Source organism: Peromyscus eremicus, chromosome 14 (assembly GCF_949786415.1).
Source record: "Peromyscus eremicus chromosome 14, PerEre_H2_v1, whole genome shotgun sequence".
Taxonomy (NCBI): domain Eukaryota; kingdom Metazoa; phylum Chordata; class Mammalia; order Rodentia; family Cricetidae; genus Peromyscus; species Peromyscus eremicus.
In genome coordinates, this window is record NC_081430.1 from 63,110,014 (window position 1) to 63,127,046 (window position 17,033).

A 17,033-nucleotide genomic window follows, 5' to 3' on the forward strand; every position below is an offset into this window, starting at 1 on the left:
TAATACTCACATACAACAAAACATCACAATTTATAATTTAAAATAAGTAAAACCCTTATTATGGCTAAGGGAGATTTTACAATGCAGATTTCAATGTTGTAGGATTGTAAATTTGCAATATACTGCTGCCTTTGTTTTTCTGGAAACCAAGCACATGATATAGAACCATGTATACTAGAAATGTTAATAATGTATAAACCTTGTGTTAAGATTGTGAAGGGCTGTGCATACATATAGTGAGATATGCACACACACGTAAATGTTTAAATGCAGCACACTTACAATGGGGTTAAACTATAAAACTCTTTAATTACCAAACTCGGTGAGGACAAGCACTGGTGGGAACATAGCAAGCTTTGCACAGGTAATAACCAGATCTACATAAAAACTTAACAGACATGGACTAGAGAGATAAGGCCTACTAAATTATTACACATGCGACAGGCAGTGGTGGTGTACACCTTTAATGCCAGTACCTGGGAGGCAGAGGCAGGTGAACTCTGAGTTTAGGGCCAGCCTGGTCTACAGAGCGAGTTCCAGGATAGCCAGGACTACATAGAGAATCCCTGTCTTGAAAAAAAAAATTACTACACATGCACTAATTTTTAAGAATACATTGTTAAACTGGGAAAAATTTAAATTTTATACATACTTCAAAATCATCTTCAAAATTGGCCAGATATTCCTCAGTCCCAGTAGCCTCTAAATCAAGGTCTTCCTTTTCAGGTTCCTAGAAGCAAAAGTCAAACATGAAACAAAAAATTCAATCATAAATTTAACTACTGCAAATAGGCTGGAAACCCATGTTTTCTAGGGTTTGTGTGGTGCTGCTGATTAGGATTTATAAACATAACAACTTAGAATTATTGTCAGAGATACCCTTGTAAGAACATACTATACACATTAAAAAACTAAAAGGACTTTAAGCTTTCACCATAAACAAATGATAAATGTTTGAGGGATGTTTATTCTACAGTGACTATTATATAACATACATGTGACCAGGTACAGGACAATTGTTTAAGTTTTGTAGAAACAGAGCAGCTCAAAGTATGTATCTGAGAACAAAAGTGGCCACAGAGGGTCCCAGAAAACGCGGACTAGAATGATAAAGTAAATGCACAGGAAGAAACTAGAGTCTGTGCAATCAGCAGCTACACAGTTTTATTCGTTTTTGTAAACTGTTTATCAATTCTGGTTCAAATTGAACAAGTAACTTGATCACTTTCTCCTTTAAAAGTAATAGCTACCTTTCTAATGTTAAATTTCAAGTTTTAATGACAGATTTTTAGTTTTCTGTTAAATGTACATTAACAGCTGGTTGTGATGGCAAACACCAGTAATCTATGCTGATTGGAAGACAGAGGCAGGCCAGGTGGTGGTGGCACACACCTTTGATCCCAGCACTCAAGAGGCAGAGGTAGGTGGATCTCTGTGAGTTCAAGGCCAATGGCTCTACAGAGCTAGTTCTAGGACAGGCTCCAAAGCTACACAGAGAAACCCTGTCTTCAAAAAAAAAAAAAAAAAAAAAGAAAGAAGAAAAAGAAGGAGGAAGAGGAGGAGGAGGAGGAGGAGAAGGAGGATCACTCAAGCTCCAGACCAGCCTGCACAACACAGCGAGAACTCACATCTGGCGGGGTGGGGGGCAGTACACTCACCACATATCTAAGATTTGAGTTCATACTTTTTAAAAGATTAGTAATCTCCCTCTATTGATTACAAAGTATTGACTTAAGTCACATTTTCATATGTCATAACCATTTTGATGGTTAACTACGTCAACTTGATTAAGTAGAGAAGTTCCTACAATATTTACAAAGCACACTCTGACTGCGTCATGAAGATGTGTCCAGAGAGTTCAGCTCAACCAGGGAAAGGCCCACCTAATGTGGGTGGCCGCGTCGCATATGCCAGAGGCCTGAAAAGCTGCAGCACAGACTGTTCTCTCCCCTCCACGATGAATCTCTGAAAACACGAGACAAAATAAACCATCCTCCCTTCACCAGTTTGTCAGGTGTTTCGTTCTAGAGACCAAACCTAACATATCAGACAGCAGATCCTAACATCACCAGGCTACACTGAGCAACGTTTGCTACATGGTGGCCAGGGAAAATGGTACCTTGGCTTCCCTCTTCTTGTGCTCTTCCTTGGCAGATCTCTCTTTTTTGTCTGAGTGACTTCGGCGCCTCTCCTCGTCATGATGAAGGCCTTCCTTGTGCCGCTTCTCTCGGTGTCTCTCCTCCGTCTCCCGGTCAGAGAGTGAGTTCCCCTTCTCTTTCGAGTGTTTCTCCCTCTTCTCCCTCGTGCTGCTTCTGTCCCGATGCTTCCTCTCCCGATCTGCATCTTTTGCCTTCCTGTGCTTCTTCTCACTCTCCTCTTTGTACAGCCAGTAGTTGAGAGGGTTCTCTTTGCTGTCTCCATACTGCAGCTTGGAAACCAACAGTGAAATCATGAGCAAAAAGGTCACAAGCACTGTCTGTGTGTATTATGGTGAAAGAAGCAGAAAAAAAAATAAACACGGCTGTTCTGCATCCCCAAAATCCTCAATCCGCTGTCCCAGAAGGAAAGCAATCCTCATCACACCAACAACAAGCACTACAAAGCAACATCATCTAACCCTAGAAGCCCTCTCTGACATTCAAAATGCAAAACTCCCCAGGATGATGGTCTGGGCACCCCCATGTTAAGGCTTGGTCTCCAGGGTGTCACTGCTGGGAGGTATTGTGGACCTGCAGGAGGCGCAGGGGCTGAGGGGCTCTGGGCCTCATCTCTTCCTATCCTCCCCTTCTGCTTTCTGTTCCCTGACTTGGGATGTGAGTAGCTTTGCCCCACCATGCAGTCCTACAACGTGGCACCGCCCCACACCAGTCACGGGCTGAAAGTTCCAATACTATGAATCAAAGTCAACCTTTCTGTACTGATTTGCTTGGATATACTACTATAGTAACAGAAAACTAGTACAGACACACAGCAAAACAAACAGAATCTGCCTTCTTTCCTGCTCCACCACATTCTTAATTTGTCCTTCACCTTTAGCTCCACAGTCCTGTAGTCCCTGCTGCAAAGTCATCGTGACTTCTGTAGAAAGGCAGTCCCTGTGGAGAACACTTGCAGCAGGCTGCTGATGCTCCATGCAGTGACACAGTGTGCCACCTTCCCTTAACTGTCCCTCATTCCCACCCAGACAAGGAGCTATCATTTAGTCAGGTCTTTATCCCAACACTACCACCAAAGTTCAGTGAGTCACTCCTGACGGCAGTTATTGTGATGGTATCCTAACTCTGATTCCATCTCGGAGCCTTCAAGGCAGACCCTGAGCAAGCCTGACTCGATCCAGCCCCGCCAAGGGTCACTACGCTCACACTCCTATGTCATGCCTTGGTTCTCTATGTTCCTTTCACCAACCAGGGGACACTTGAGAGTCTCCATAAGCTCCTTCCTCAGTTCTCCTCAGCTCTAGTCACCCTGTGTATCTCTACTAGGACAGGATCTCTAGAGAAATTAGGCTGCTCTGTCTGAGCTCCTCAGCCTTAGAGGCAGGTCAGTACCTGAAATCACCTGTCAAAACAAACTATGGGAATTAAAAAGCTAAGTCTAAAGGACCTTTATAGACCCACAACAAAACCCAGACAACTATTTACATCACTGTGGAGTAGGAAAACAGTTTGTGAAGCATTCTGTCTGCCAAAGGACAGACTTGTCTATGTCATAATTTGCAGTTACTTATAAGATTGCTCAAATCAATTTTTTTTAAAAAATAGTGTCATAAGTGCACAGCAAAGAGTTAAGCTTTTAAAGTATGCCCAAGACTTGCCACTAGAAAGTGTCACACAAGTAGTAATTAATGGAAGGGTGGTTAACGTCCACAAGAAAACACCCACATCAGGCACAGGAAGAATCCCTTCCATGGCGATATTTTATTTGTGCTGAAATGTGATTTTATTTGTATGTTAATAAATAAAGTTGCCTGGAGATCAGAGGTCAAAGAGAGCCATAAACAGAATCAGGCGGTGGTAGCACACGCCCTTAATCTGATCACATGGCAGGCAGAGTCTCTGTGTGGTCAAGGACACAGCCAAGCATGGTGACATGAACCTTTAATCCCAGTACCAACCATAGAGACCTGGAGGTCTGTATAGACAGGCAATGACAAAAAAGTCATGTGGTTGGGTTCAGAGCCAATGAGAAGGTAAGACAGAAAGGCAATAAAAACACAAGTCAGACAGGAAGACGCTCTCTCTGGGGAAGCTACTGCTAATGGTAAGCTAAAGGTACTGGTGGCTCTTGCTCTGATCTCTTTGGCTATTAACTCTGTATTTGGCTCTGTGTTTCTTATATAATAAGACTGTTTAGAATTTCGTCTACACCCTTCCAATGTTCTTCAGCCCAGGATTAAAAAAGAAAAAAGTGGTATCCTGGCTAATTTTATATCCACTTGACACAAGGTGGAGTCATCTGAAATGAGGGAATCTCAATTGAGAAAATGCCTCCATAAGATGTGACTATAAGGCATTTTCTTATTAGTGATTGATGGAGGAGGGCCCAGCCCATGGTGGGTGGTGACATCCCTGCACTGGTGGTCCTGGGTTCTATAAGAAGGCAGGCTGAGCAAGCCCTGAGTAGTAAGCCAGTAAGCAGCACCCCTCCAATGCCTTTGCATCAAGTTCCTGCCTCCAGGTTCCAGGCCTGTTTGAGTTCCTGTCCTGAATTCCTTTGATGACGGACTACATGTGGAAGTGTAAGCCAGATAAACCCTTTCCTCCCCACGTTGCTTTTGGTCATGGTGTTTCATCACAGCAACAGTCACCCTAACTAAGACAAAACATCTTAGGTGATAGACATGCCAATCACCCTATTATGGAGATTAAACACTGTATGTACATATTGAAATGTCACACTGTCCCCTATAAATATGTACAATTATTACATGTCAATTAGAAGTTGAAAATGTATTTTAAAAAAGAAAATGACAGAAGTTTCATTCCCTTCTTAATCAGATTACCACAATGTTCCCAAATGCTCTGCTGGCCAGATGGAAAGCCTGTGCTCAGGCTCAGCCCTGTGTACCTTTCTTTCTCGGTATCTTCTTTCTCTGTCTTCATCTCCTCGTTCAGAATCTTCATCTCTCCTTTCTCTCTCCTCAATTCGCACTTTACTTGCTTAAAAAAAATACAACAGCATATTTTTAATATTCTCAAACTTTACCTTATCAAAAGGCCACCTGATAATGCTGCTGTACACTTCACAATTGTACATATGTTCATTAATTTGCATTTTAACATTCTTCAACTAAGACATGTTCTCAAAACTCAAGAGTAACAAGTGCTAGTATCTAAACATAAAGCAGAAGCTGAATATGGCAGGCTAGGAACAGACACAATTCTTCTCCTCTCCCGATTTGTTATTGAGACAAGCTGGCTTCCCTGGACCGAGTCTGTGTTCCCCTGGAAGTGGGGAGGGGCCTCACAAACAGCACATGAAAGGGAGCTGAAGCACACTGGGCACTGGAAGTGGGGAAACAGGGCTCCGCACAACCTGCAGGTGAGGCTCATGAATCGCCCAGGTATTGCTAATGTCCAGAGGACTACCCAATACAGAAAAACCAGCTATCACTGAGAAGCAACATTAGCTTACAATTAAGAAAATCCAAAGGGCGGCGGGGCTTTAGCTCAGTGGTAGAGTCCTTGCCTACCACGTACAACAGCCCTTGGTTTGATCCCTAAATCCCCAACACTGCAATAAAACTAACATTTTTGGTGGAATACTTTTATTAAAGCACTTTATTTTTGCTTATTCACAGAGACTAAGATTTATTGAGATAATAAATCAAGAAAAGAATTTCTAAAGTAAAAACACTAGTAAATACTATGAAAATGATTCCCTGCTGACTGAATTTAAAAAAAAAAAAAAAAGTCATAGTAACAAACAGAGAATAGGAACCGGCAACTTCAGGTCTAAAGCTAAAGCATCCATGAAAACCTGACAGAAAATCAATGATGAACTGAAAGGGGAAATGCTTCAAACAGTGAAAACTTTTAAACAAAATATAGGCCAAGAAAGGGGCTTAGCGAGTAAAAACACCGTCCAATCAAGTCTGAAAACCCCCAGAACCCATGTAAAAGCCGGATGCAATGGCACACAGCTGTAATCCCAGAATTCCTATAGCAGGATGGGAGGTAGAGAGAGGAGAACCAGCCAGAACCTCTCAGGTCAGCTAGCCTAAAGTACATCATGTGCAGAAAGAGACTCCATCTCAGCATCGTGGAAGGCATGCACACAGTCAGTCAATAAATCAATGGAGTGAAATAAATACAGCTAACTAACAAGCAGCTAGGGTGAATCCCTAATGCAGAGACGCACCTGTGTGGACCTTCTTTTCCACTCTCTCCAGCATCTGCCGGCCACGCGCCTCTCGCCCCAGGAGGTCATGGTAGGCAACAGTCTGCCTGAGCTCTTCTTTCCTGGCTCTTCTGTCTTTCTCTCTCTCTCTGTCTTTGCCTCGACTATGAGGCTTCTCTGTATCTTGCTCTCGATGTCTCTCTCTCAGCTTGTCTTTCTCACGGTCTTTCACCTCTTTCCTCCTCTCCTTGTGCCTCTCCCGGTCTCTCTCCCCACGAAGGTGTTCTGTGGAGGTGTGAAGGTCTCTCTCAGCGATCTTCTCCTTGTATCGTGCCTCTCGGTCTGGGTCCCTGCTCTTGTGTTCTCTGTATTCCAAAAGGCCCAGCTCTGACTCCTTGTGCAACTTCTTCTCTCTGAGTTTCTTTTCTTCCTTGGGACTACCTGATTGTACAGCCTAAAACAACACAAGGAAGATCTTCCTTGACCATGAAAGTACATGTGCATTGACTTCCACTATCAGGACAGAAAGACGCATCTAAAACACTTTTTAAAAATCACTGGCCGTTGGCCGGGCGGTGGTGGCGCACGCCTTTAATCCCAGCACTCGGGAGGCAGAGCCAGGTGGATCTCCGTGAGTTCGAGGCCAGCCTGGGCTACCAAGTGAGTTCCAGGAAAGGCGCAAAGCTACACAGAGAAACCCTGTCTCGAAAAAAAAAAAAAAAAAAAAAAAAAATCACTGGCCGTAGCTGTTTTCTCAGTCCAGCAAGATGGGAGGTGGAGCTGAATGAATATTCTTAAAATACTAACTGGAGTCCTACTTAACACTTCTACAAATATGCTAACTAGCAATCACCCCATGTATCAGAGATGTTCATGTTTAATGACAAATTAAACATGAAATGCCATCAGTAAAATACAACGTATAGTAGAAAGAGATAATTAAGTTGTGTTTTAAAGTTGTTGAGGCAAGAACCACTTGGTTACCACATAAAGAATACAGCCAGATGGACATGGTGCACACGCCTTTAATCACAGCACTCAAGAGGCAGAAGCAAGTGGATCTCTGGGAATTTGAGGCCAGTCTGGTTTGTATAAGTTCCTGGCCAGGCAGGGCCACATAGTGAGACCCTGTGTCAACAACAACAGCAGCAAAGCCAGACATGGGTGACACATGTAATCCCGACACTCAGGAGAATGGGACAGGAAGATCACAGCCACTTCTATTCAAAGCCAGCCTGGACTACAGAGTGAGACCCTGTTTAAAATTAATTAATTAATAGAGCCTCTATTATAAAACTTTCAGAAGGACTAAATCTCAATCACAAAACTCAAGCTGGTGGGGCTACCAGACTGGGCTAACAAACAGAACACCTCAGACCCAGAGCAGGACCATAACCCATAATAGTTCCAGAAGTATTAAACACCTGGCTTCATCTTTTAGTCAAAAAGGCCTCTGAAATGAACTCCTTGTAACCAAAGCTATGCAAGATTGTAAGCCTGGTCACACTGTCCAGAAGCCCATGAAGGTTCCATGTAAATCCCAAATAAGTCTTTAAAATATATTACCTTAAGGTGTCTTCTAAGTTCATCTGCTTTCCAAGTATCATCTTTGGTTCTTCTCTAAAAAGCAAAGCACGAAGTTGGAATTATCAAGTCAGTCATGGTGCACATAGCCACATCCTAGCACTCAGGAAGCTGAGGCAGGAAGAGTCTAAGTTCCAAGCCATCTTAGGCTATATAAGGAGATTCTAGGTGAAAAAAAAATTAAAATAACAAATTTTTTGTTTTCATTATGCTATTTGTATCAAAAATAATTAACTAGAAAATACTTGCTCTCCTACTGAAATGCAAGATGATCCAATAGAGGCCAAGAATGGGGCCACACCTGGAACCGCAGAACCTACATGGCCAAGGCAGGAGGATGGAGAGTTTGAGACCAGCCTCAGATACATAAGGATACTCTATCTCAAAAGAAAACAAAAAAAGATACAAATATAGATTTGTTTAAATTATTCACTAGTCTAAAGTGATCCATAATTATTACAGGACACATTCATTTAGCTACTTAAAAAAATACTAAATCGTATCAAATAAAAGAGGAAACATTAAGACGGCAGATAAAGATCAGATCTAGAAAGCACTTGTGAGCACATGTCAGACATGGTCTAGGAAGATGGCTCAGCAGTTAAGAGCACTGGCTGCTTTCGAGAGAACCTGGGTTCAAGCCCCAGCACCCACACAGCAGCTCACAACTGTCTGTAACTCCAGTTCCAGGTGATCTCACTCCATCTTCTGGCCTCCTCAGAAAACAGCAAGTTTATGGACATACAGGCAGGCAAAACATCCATACATATAATTTCTTTATTTTATTTCTTTTTTTTTTTTTTTTTTTTTTTTTTTTTTTTTTTTTTTTTTTTGGTTTTTCGAGACAGGGTTTCTCTGTAGCTTTGGAGTCTGTCCTGGACTAGCTCTGTAGACCAGGCTGGCCTTGAACTCACAGAGATCCACCGGCCTCTGCCTCCCAAGTGCTGGGATTACAGGTGTGCGCCACCACCACCCAGCATAATTTCTTAATTTAAACAAAAAAAAAAATGGCAGAAAACATTTTTCTGACAGGCCACAATAAACTGTCTCATCCCAAATACTGAGCACAGGGCTGAGTCAGGGGTTTCTGCTCCTTCTACTGTGGTTGGCCCATCATAGGCCAGAAGGATGTGGTGTGACTACCAAGGAATGTGGCTCCCACTTGGCCTTCTTTGGGCTACCTAGTACAGGAGCTCAGCTGTAAAGAAGAAAAGTGGCATTATAGAAGAAAGGCCATATGTAGATGTTCCAATTTAGGCATAGCAGAGGTGTTACAGCATCAGCTCAGAGGCCAGAATGTGAGAGGATCCACCCAATGAGTCACCATGTACAAGCCCCAAACCTGCATCTGCCTATTTGAGACCCCAGACGTTAGAGGAGCAGAATTAAGCCCTCAGAGTTGTGTGTGTTCTCCAATTCCAAATCCACAGAATATGGGAGCAAAATAAAAAAAGGTCACTAATGTTCTAACAATTACATTTAAGGTGATTTTGTGTGTGTGTGTCTACAAAAATAGAAAACAGTAGGTAAGAATAGATAGACAAAATTTTCATTTATCATTTAATGTACATCAGGTGCTATGCTGAGTCAAAGACACTATTTGAATCTCATAAACCTGTCAAGAAAAGTAATGGGGACTAGAGAAGTGGTTCAACAGGTAAAGGATTTGCCTCAAAAGTGGGGGGAACTGCCAGGCATGGTGGCACAAGGCCAGCCTGGTCTACAGAGCAAGTTCCAGGTCAGCCAAGGCTACATAGAGAAACCCTGTCTCGAGCAAAACAAAACAAAAGTATAAGGAACTAATAAGCCCTTATTCTCAGAACTCATGTTCAAAAGCCTGATAGAGCCCTCCTCCCGGCTCACCTCCATTCCCTAGGGCTTCAGCCCCTTGGTGAAGAACCACTGTCCCCTTAGATCTTCCCAAAAAAAGAAACTGCCCACAACACATAATAATCAAAACACTAAATGTACAGAACAAAGAACGAATATTAAATGTGACCAGGGAAAAAGACCAAATCACATATAAAGACGGGCCCATTGGAGTAACACCTGACTTTTCAATGGAGATTTTAAAAGCCAGGAAGGACCTAGGCAAGCTCTGAGAGACCACAGGTGCCAGCCCAAACTACTCTACCCATCAAAACTATCAATCACAATCCATTGAGAAAGAAAAACATGTCATAATGTAAAAAAATTAGCTGTCCACCAACCCAGCTCTCCAGAAGGTACTAAAGGAAAACTAGAGACTGAAGAGAAGGTTGATGACACCAGAGGTTCCCAACCTTCCTAACGCTGCGACCCTTTAATACGGTTCCTCATGGTGTGGTGACCCCCAGCCATGAAATTATTTTGTTGCTACTTCATAACTTTCATTTTTCTACTGTTATGAATTATGATGTAAATATCTGACATACAGGATATCTGATGTGCAACCCCTAAAGAGGTTGCGACCCACAGGTTGAGAACTGCTGGACTACACACAAGACGACACAAGAATTAAACAATACCCAGTACAGTAAATCAAAAAGTGGGGGTGTGGGGGGGGACAGCCCCACGACAACAATAGAAATAACAGGAACAAACACTGCTCATTAATAACTCCTCAGATCAATAGTCTCAGTCCCCCAATAAAAAGACACAGACTAGCAGACTGGACTAGGAAACAGGGTACATATTTCTACTGCATCCAAGAAATACACCTCACCCTGAAGGACAGGAATCACCTTAGAGTAAAAGGATGGAAAAGGGTATTCCAAGCAAATGAACCCAAGAAACAAGCTGGTGTAGCCACTTTAATATGTGACAAAATAGAGTTCAAGACTTCAGAAGAGATGGGGAAAGACACCTGTAGCTAGAGTTTTCCTGCCTGGCCCACAGTCAGGACAAATCTTTGTCACCCACCAGTCCCACAGCTGCTCAGACCCAACCAAGTAAACACAGAGACTTATATTGGTTACAAACTGTATGGCCGTGGCAGGCTTCTTGCTAACTGTTCTTACAGGTTAAATTAATCCATTTCTATAAATCTATACCTTGCCACGTGGCTCGTGGCTTACCGGCATCTTCACATGCTGTTTGTCATCATGGAGGCTGGCAGTGTCTCTCTGACTCAGCCTTCCACTTCCCAGCTTTATTCTCCTCCTTGTCCTGCCTATACTTCCTGCCTAGCCAATGGCCAATCAGTGTTTTATTTATTGACCAATCAGCAACACACTTGACATACAGACCATCCCACAGCACTCACATACTCATCAAAGGAAAACTCCAAGAGGATATTATGATTCTAAACACTTATGCACCAAACCAAGGGCACCCAAATTCATGAAAGAAACACTGTCACGGCTAAGGTCACACATTGACCTTCACACAGTAATAGTGGGTGACTTCAGTACTCCACTCCCATCAACAGACAGCTCACCCAGACACAAACTAAACAGAGACGTGCTGGAGTTAAACAACAGTCCTAAATCAATGGACATAACAGACATAAATAGAACATCCCACCCAAACACTAAAGAATACACTTTCTCCTCAGCAGCTCATGGAACTTTCTCCAAAACTGACCATATATTAGAACACAAAGCAAGTCTCAACACATATAAGAAAACTGAAATAACACCCTGCATCCTGCCTGACCACTGTGGATTGAAGCTGGACATCGACAACGGGAGTGACAGAAAGCACACAAACTTCATGGACACGGCACAGCTCACTGCTGAATGAAAATCCAGTCAAAAGGAAATTTAAAACTTTTTAGAATTGAACGCAAATGAAAATACCACATACCCAAACCTGAGGGACGCAATGAACATAGTCCTAAGAGGCAAGTTCATAGCACCAAGTGCTTCCATCAAAAAACTGGAGAGATTTTATATTGGTGACTTCCTGATACACCTGATGGCTCTAGGAAACAAGAAAAAAATAAAACCCCCAAAAGAGTAGATGGCAAGAAATAACCAAACTCAGGACTGGAATCAATGAAACGGTAACAACAAAAATAATATAAAGAGTCAATAAAACTTAGAGCTGGTTCTTTGATTTAAAAAAAAAAATGGACAAACTTTTACCCAGCAAGCCAAAAGATAGAAGGAGGGGGTCCAAATTCATTAAAGCAGACATGAAAGGGGTTCCATTATAACAGACACTGAGGTAATCCATAAGATTTATCATTGGTATTTGATAGGATCATAAGGATACACTTTAAAAATCTGCATTCCACCAAACCAGAAAACCTAAAGACAAGGATTTCTTAATACAAATGGCCTACGAAAGTTAAAAATCAACAACCGTATGTACTGTAGACTCAAATATTGCACCTTTCAGCTTGTTTTGTTTTTTGTTTTGTTCTGTTTTAAACTATCTATAAAGATGACCAGTCCCCATAAAGGGTGCCTCAAGACCAGGAGTCCTATGCCTTCCTTAAGTTGATTCTCAGCCATGCCTCTGGGTGAGTTCAGAAACTCCTCCATAAACCGCACCTGGAGCAGACAAGGGAGAAGCGTCTGCAAAGCTAAGACCTGGACCCAGACTCCGCCTCCAGCTCTCTCCTCAGTTCAGGCCAAGGAAGAAACGAGGTCTCCCCAGTGCTGCGGAAGAGTGGGGGAACACGGGCGCGGGCCGGAGCCCGCGGCACACCGACCTTCCCAGGCTCCATGGCTCCTCGAGGCCGGAGCAGCCGCGTGTCTTCGGCCCAGCAAGCGCGGGGCACCCAGGGAAGACAAGCCCGCCGTAGCTCAACTCCACTGGCCAGCTAAGGCCTACAGCGACGCGGCTCCCCGGCAAGCAGGCGTCCCCGCCTCCTAGCAACCGGCCGAGTTCGCCGGCCCAGCATGCCCCGCGGCCGTTCCCAGCACGCCTGCGCACACCGTTTGCGGACCAGCGGTAATCTAATCTGTCTCTGATTTCCAGAGCGTCTCCTTGGATCGTGCCCTGTCCTTGTCTCATCCTTGGCGCCCACAGTTGACAACGAAAGATGGAAAGCAGACGATGGATGAGCTTTATACTTGAAAACAAGGCTTTGCCTCTTACAAACCACACCCCATAGACTGTCTTTTAATGAAAACAGTTTGTGGTCGGCTGTGGTAGTGCACACCTTTAATCCTATTACAACGGATACGAGGCAGGAGGATCTTTGTGAGTTCCAAGCCAGGCTGTCTACATAGTGATGCAAAGGAAGTATCTGGAAAGTAGTTGCTGAAAGGTTAAGGAGTGGACGTATGTTAAAATTCTGAGCTTTCTGCAGACCAGAAATTTACTTTGCCCACACCTTTCCAAGCCACATACATGCTCCTGTAACCCAGCTTAGAATTTATGACTGTTGGCTTGCTCAAGATGGTCACTAACCCAGCTCCTTACCATACAAAAAGTACTAACAGATACACTAAGTCTTTCATAATTTGTATAAGGTCTTTGTTTCCATTTATCAATACTTTTTTAGAAAGAAGGTAATCTTGGTGGTTGTGACTTATTTTGCTCCAATTCTCATAGCAATTTGTTTTACTGGTTTTTGCCTATGGCCAAAAAGAATAATAAGCTTTTATACTTTGCTCACTGCGGCTGGTAGGTGATCTAATGCCGAAGCCCATTCTCTTAAGCCTTATATCACATTATACCTACCTGGAAAGCAGCTGGTGCTGAAAAGCACCACACACTGTTGAATGTGAGACTGAATAAAAAATAAAGCCGCTATTTACCATGTCAGTGAAAGTCACACAAACTTCAAGCAGCCTTCTCCATTATCTGCAACCCCAACTCCAACTTATACCCTGAGTGTCAATACATCCACTTTTCTCCACTCTAGTCCTTACTAACCCATGCTTCATCTCAGACAAAACCCTCTAAAATGTAGTCACCCAGTTAAGTCATACAGCCACTAATTGACACTGTAAAATGCACACCTCTACCATTAATAGTTCACTACCCAGGATTAACTGTGAAAATAACCTCAGCTAATAAAACAAATCAATAATGGCTTCCTGTGGAGAACAAGATATTTTTGCATACCTAGTCGCACAAGTATACTAGCAGGCATGGGTAGGAGAGGGGCTTCATTCCTACCTGACTTAGGGCAGCTGTTTCAAAGTTAGGAGTAGCAGTGAGTGTGGCCATCTAGAGCAGCAGAGGTGAGTGGAATCTTCTTAATGCCATCTGATATTGTCATGGCCATCTCCATAGTCAAGAGTAGGACCTCCAAAGGGGTGACACTCACAACTCTATCAGGGTGTTCAGAGTACACGAGCGCATTAGAGTCTTTCAGGACAAATCCCAAATCCAGGGGCAGGTACAATGATTTCTATGGCTAGGAAGGTCTCTTTCAAGCAGCCACAGCTCATTGGGAGGTGAAGTTTCCTCATCAGTTGTGATATCTCTAATTAGAACAACTGAAACGAGACACCCATGAGTCAGTTGTGATGAACATAATTAGAACAGCTGCAAACATGACTACCTAGGGAAGCGGTGTGGTTGACAGCTGTCCTGATCCGAGTTTTGGTTGCTGTTGAACCTCGAATTGACTTAAGATTTTCAGCAGCCTTCACCACCCAACCAGCAACAGTGCACAGTTTTACTCCCGGGAGGACAGGTCTGACAGGATGGACACCAAGAGGTCAGCGGCTATCCTTGGCAGCTTCTTTTATAAAGAAAATGTGCATACTCATAATCCCAGCTGGGGGGTGGGGGGGCAGGGCTGAGGCAAGAAGATTTTGAGTTAAGAGACCAGGTTGGGCTACATAGTGAGACCCTGTCTCAAACAAAATAACATGCTGTGGGATGGTCTGTATGTCAAATGTGTTGCTCTGATTGGTCAATAAATAAAACACTGATTGGCCAGTGGCCAAGCAGGAAGTATAGGCGGGACTAACAGAGAGGAGAAATGAGAGAACAGGAAGGCGGAGGGAGACACTGCCAGCTGCCGCCATGACAAGCAGCATGTGAAGATGCCGGTAAGCCACAAGCTACGTGGCAAGGTATAGATTTATGTAAATGGATTAATTTAAGATGTAAGAACTAGATATCTAGGAGTCTGAGCCATTAGGCCAAACAGTTTAAATAATATAAGCGTCTGTGTGTTTATTTTATAAGTGGGCTGTTGGACTGAAGAGTTAAGTGGATTTTCACCTATAGATGACAACAAAACAATTATTTTCTTAGTATCTGATGTGTCAATCAATCATATACGCCTTACAACAGTTTCCACATTTGCTTATTCACCAGAAGATTCTGTGAATCCATTCTGATGACCTGATAGCTTGTAGAGTGCTAGAATAGAAAGCAGAACACATTCTGGACCTGTAGTGCTCATAACTATTGAGAGAGATGATAATCAACTATTAAATGATGTAAAAAGCCAAGAGCAGCTTATAAATTACAATAGTTGAGGAAATGACAGATGTCTGCCTAGAAGAAAAGAATGGATTTAGGACAGGCTTCACTTTGGTTAGAATTTTAAGCATAATTAACCAGTAAGAGAGGCTAGGAGTCAACACTCTGAGACAAAAAAACAAAAGTGGATACAAACTAAGAGGGAAGAAAGGGTTGGAGTGCTCAGTAATAATCAATTGTATTTATAACAGAGCTGTACAGTTGAAGTAGAATGTGAGTTGTGCATGTGGTTACATATTTTCTAATAGGCATGCATGTGTGCGTGTGTGTGTGTGTGTGTGTGTGTGTGTGTGTGTGTGTATGTATGTGTGTAAGCCAGCAGTCAGTCTTGCATCTATCCTCGAGATCTGTCCACCTTGTCTTTTGAGATAAGGAAACTTACTAAGATCTGGAGATCTCTGATTAGGCTGGGCTGGCTGGCCAGAGAGCTCAGAGTTCCTTTGGTCTCTGTCTTCCCAGCCCTGGGATTACAAGTGCTTGCCACCATGTCAGCTTTTTAGGTAGGTCTGGGGATCAAACTCGAGTCCTCATTTTTGCATGGCAATCACTTTTAACTGACTGAGATTATCTCCCCAGTTCCTAAAGCTACATTGTTTGCATGTGTGTGTTTGTGTAGTATGTGGGGGTGTGCATGCATGCTTGCACGTGTGAGGATGCACTCGAGGTGAGGTGTGTGTTCCCCTGTGTACACATGTACTTGTAGGAGAAAGAGACTGATGTCAGGTGTCTTCCTTGATTGCCCTCCACTTTGATTGACTGAGCCAGGGTCTCTTGATGAACTCAGAGATCATTGGTTCAGTTATTACATCTAGCCAGATGGCCCCAGGGAGTTCTGCCTCCTGAGTTCTGAGATTAGAGGCAGGCTGCCTCACCTAGCTTTTGTTTGGGTGTTGGGGATCTGAAGCCTGGTCCTCATGTTTGTATGACAAGTGTTTTATCTACTGAGCCATGTCACCAGCCCCAATAACTATGATTTTAAAGCTGAAAAGATTAATTCAAATGTATGAATATATTTTTACCAAAGAGACAGACATAAATTGTTATCACCTTATCATGGAGTGTATTGAAATATTAAGTTATCTTAAAATTTTGTACAGTCTTCAAAATCTTATACTTACAGCATATCTCAAATTAAGACTAGCCACATCCCCAGTACCCCAAACTGTGATCAGTAGCTTCTGTAAGGAGCAGAGCAAACCTACAGGAAAGGGTCTGTGTTGTGTGACTGTGGAGATGGCTAGAGACAGAAAGGGGGGTGTGTGTAATCTGTAAAGCGTATTGAATGTCATGACACAAAATTTTTAAATGTGAAGCTGTAAAACAATGCATTGAAATGGGAGAGAGGATGCTGTACTGTATGTCAGGATGGGTTTGTGGAAAAAGAATAGAAGCCAAGCTATGGGGGGAAAGGCCGAGCGAGGAGCGTTCCCCTCTGCTCTAGAGCACAAGCCTCACTGTTGCTGCCTTGATCTCCACACTCTGTCCAGATGCATGGCTTTTATGTAAGTTCCTTGCCTGGGAGGTGGGTGCCTTCACCCTGTCCATTCACAGCTAGTTCCTAAACATTCTTGTGTTGATCCAGCACTACTTCCACTACAAATTTAATTTAAAGTTCATAGCTTATGCACTTATTACTATCCTTTGACCTCTTTTGTATGATTTTAATTTTTAATTTCCATGTCCCTAGTTAGGCTATACGCTAGTTTATAAATTCATGTTGCGATAGATAC

At 43.0% G+C, this 17,033-nt stretch overlaps 1 protein-coding gene across 3 annotated transcripts in view; it reads right to left on the reverse strand.

Moving 5' to 3' along the window:
• Positions 1 to 12,721, reverse strand: part of Dync2i1 (dynein 2 intermediate chain 1) — a 50,281-nt gene extending 37,560 nt beyond the window's left edge. For 2 of the 3 annotated variants that reach the window (XM_059279117.1, XM_059279115.1), the window contains exons 1-6: positions 12,563 to 12,721; positions 7,906 to 7,959; positions 6,361 to 6,793; positions 5,068 to 5,159; positions 2,120 to 2,428; positions 653 to 730 (exon numbers count right to left, since the gene is read on the reverse strand). In XM_059279117.1, the coding sequence (XP_059135100.1) occupies positions 653 to 730; positions 2,120 to 2,428; positions 5,068 to 5,159; positions 6,361 to 6,793; positions 7,906 to 7,959; positions 12,563 to 12,577 (981 nt within the window). In that variant the 5' untranslated portion in view covers positions 12,578 to 12,721. The remainder of the gene's footprint in view (positions 1 to 652; positions 731 to 2,119; positions 2,429 to 5,067; positions 5,160 to 6,360; positions 6,794 to 7,905; positions 7,960 to 12,562) is intronic. The other variant, XM_059279116.1, reaches the window with a different exon arrangement.
• Positions 12,722 to 17,033: the final 4,312 nt, after the last annotated feature.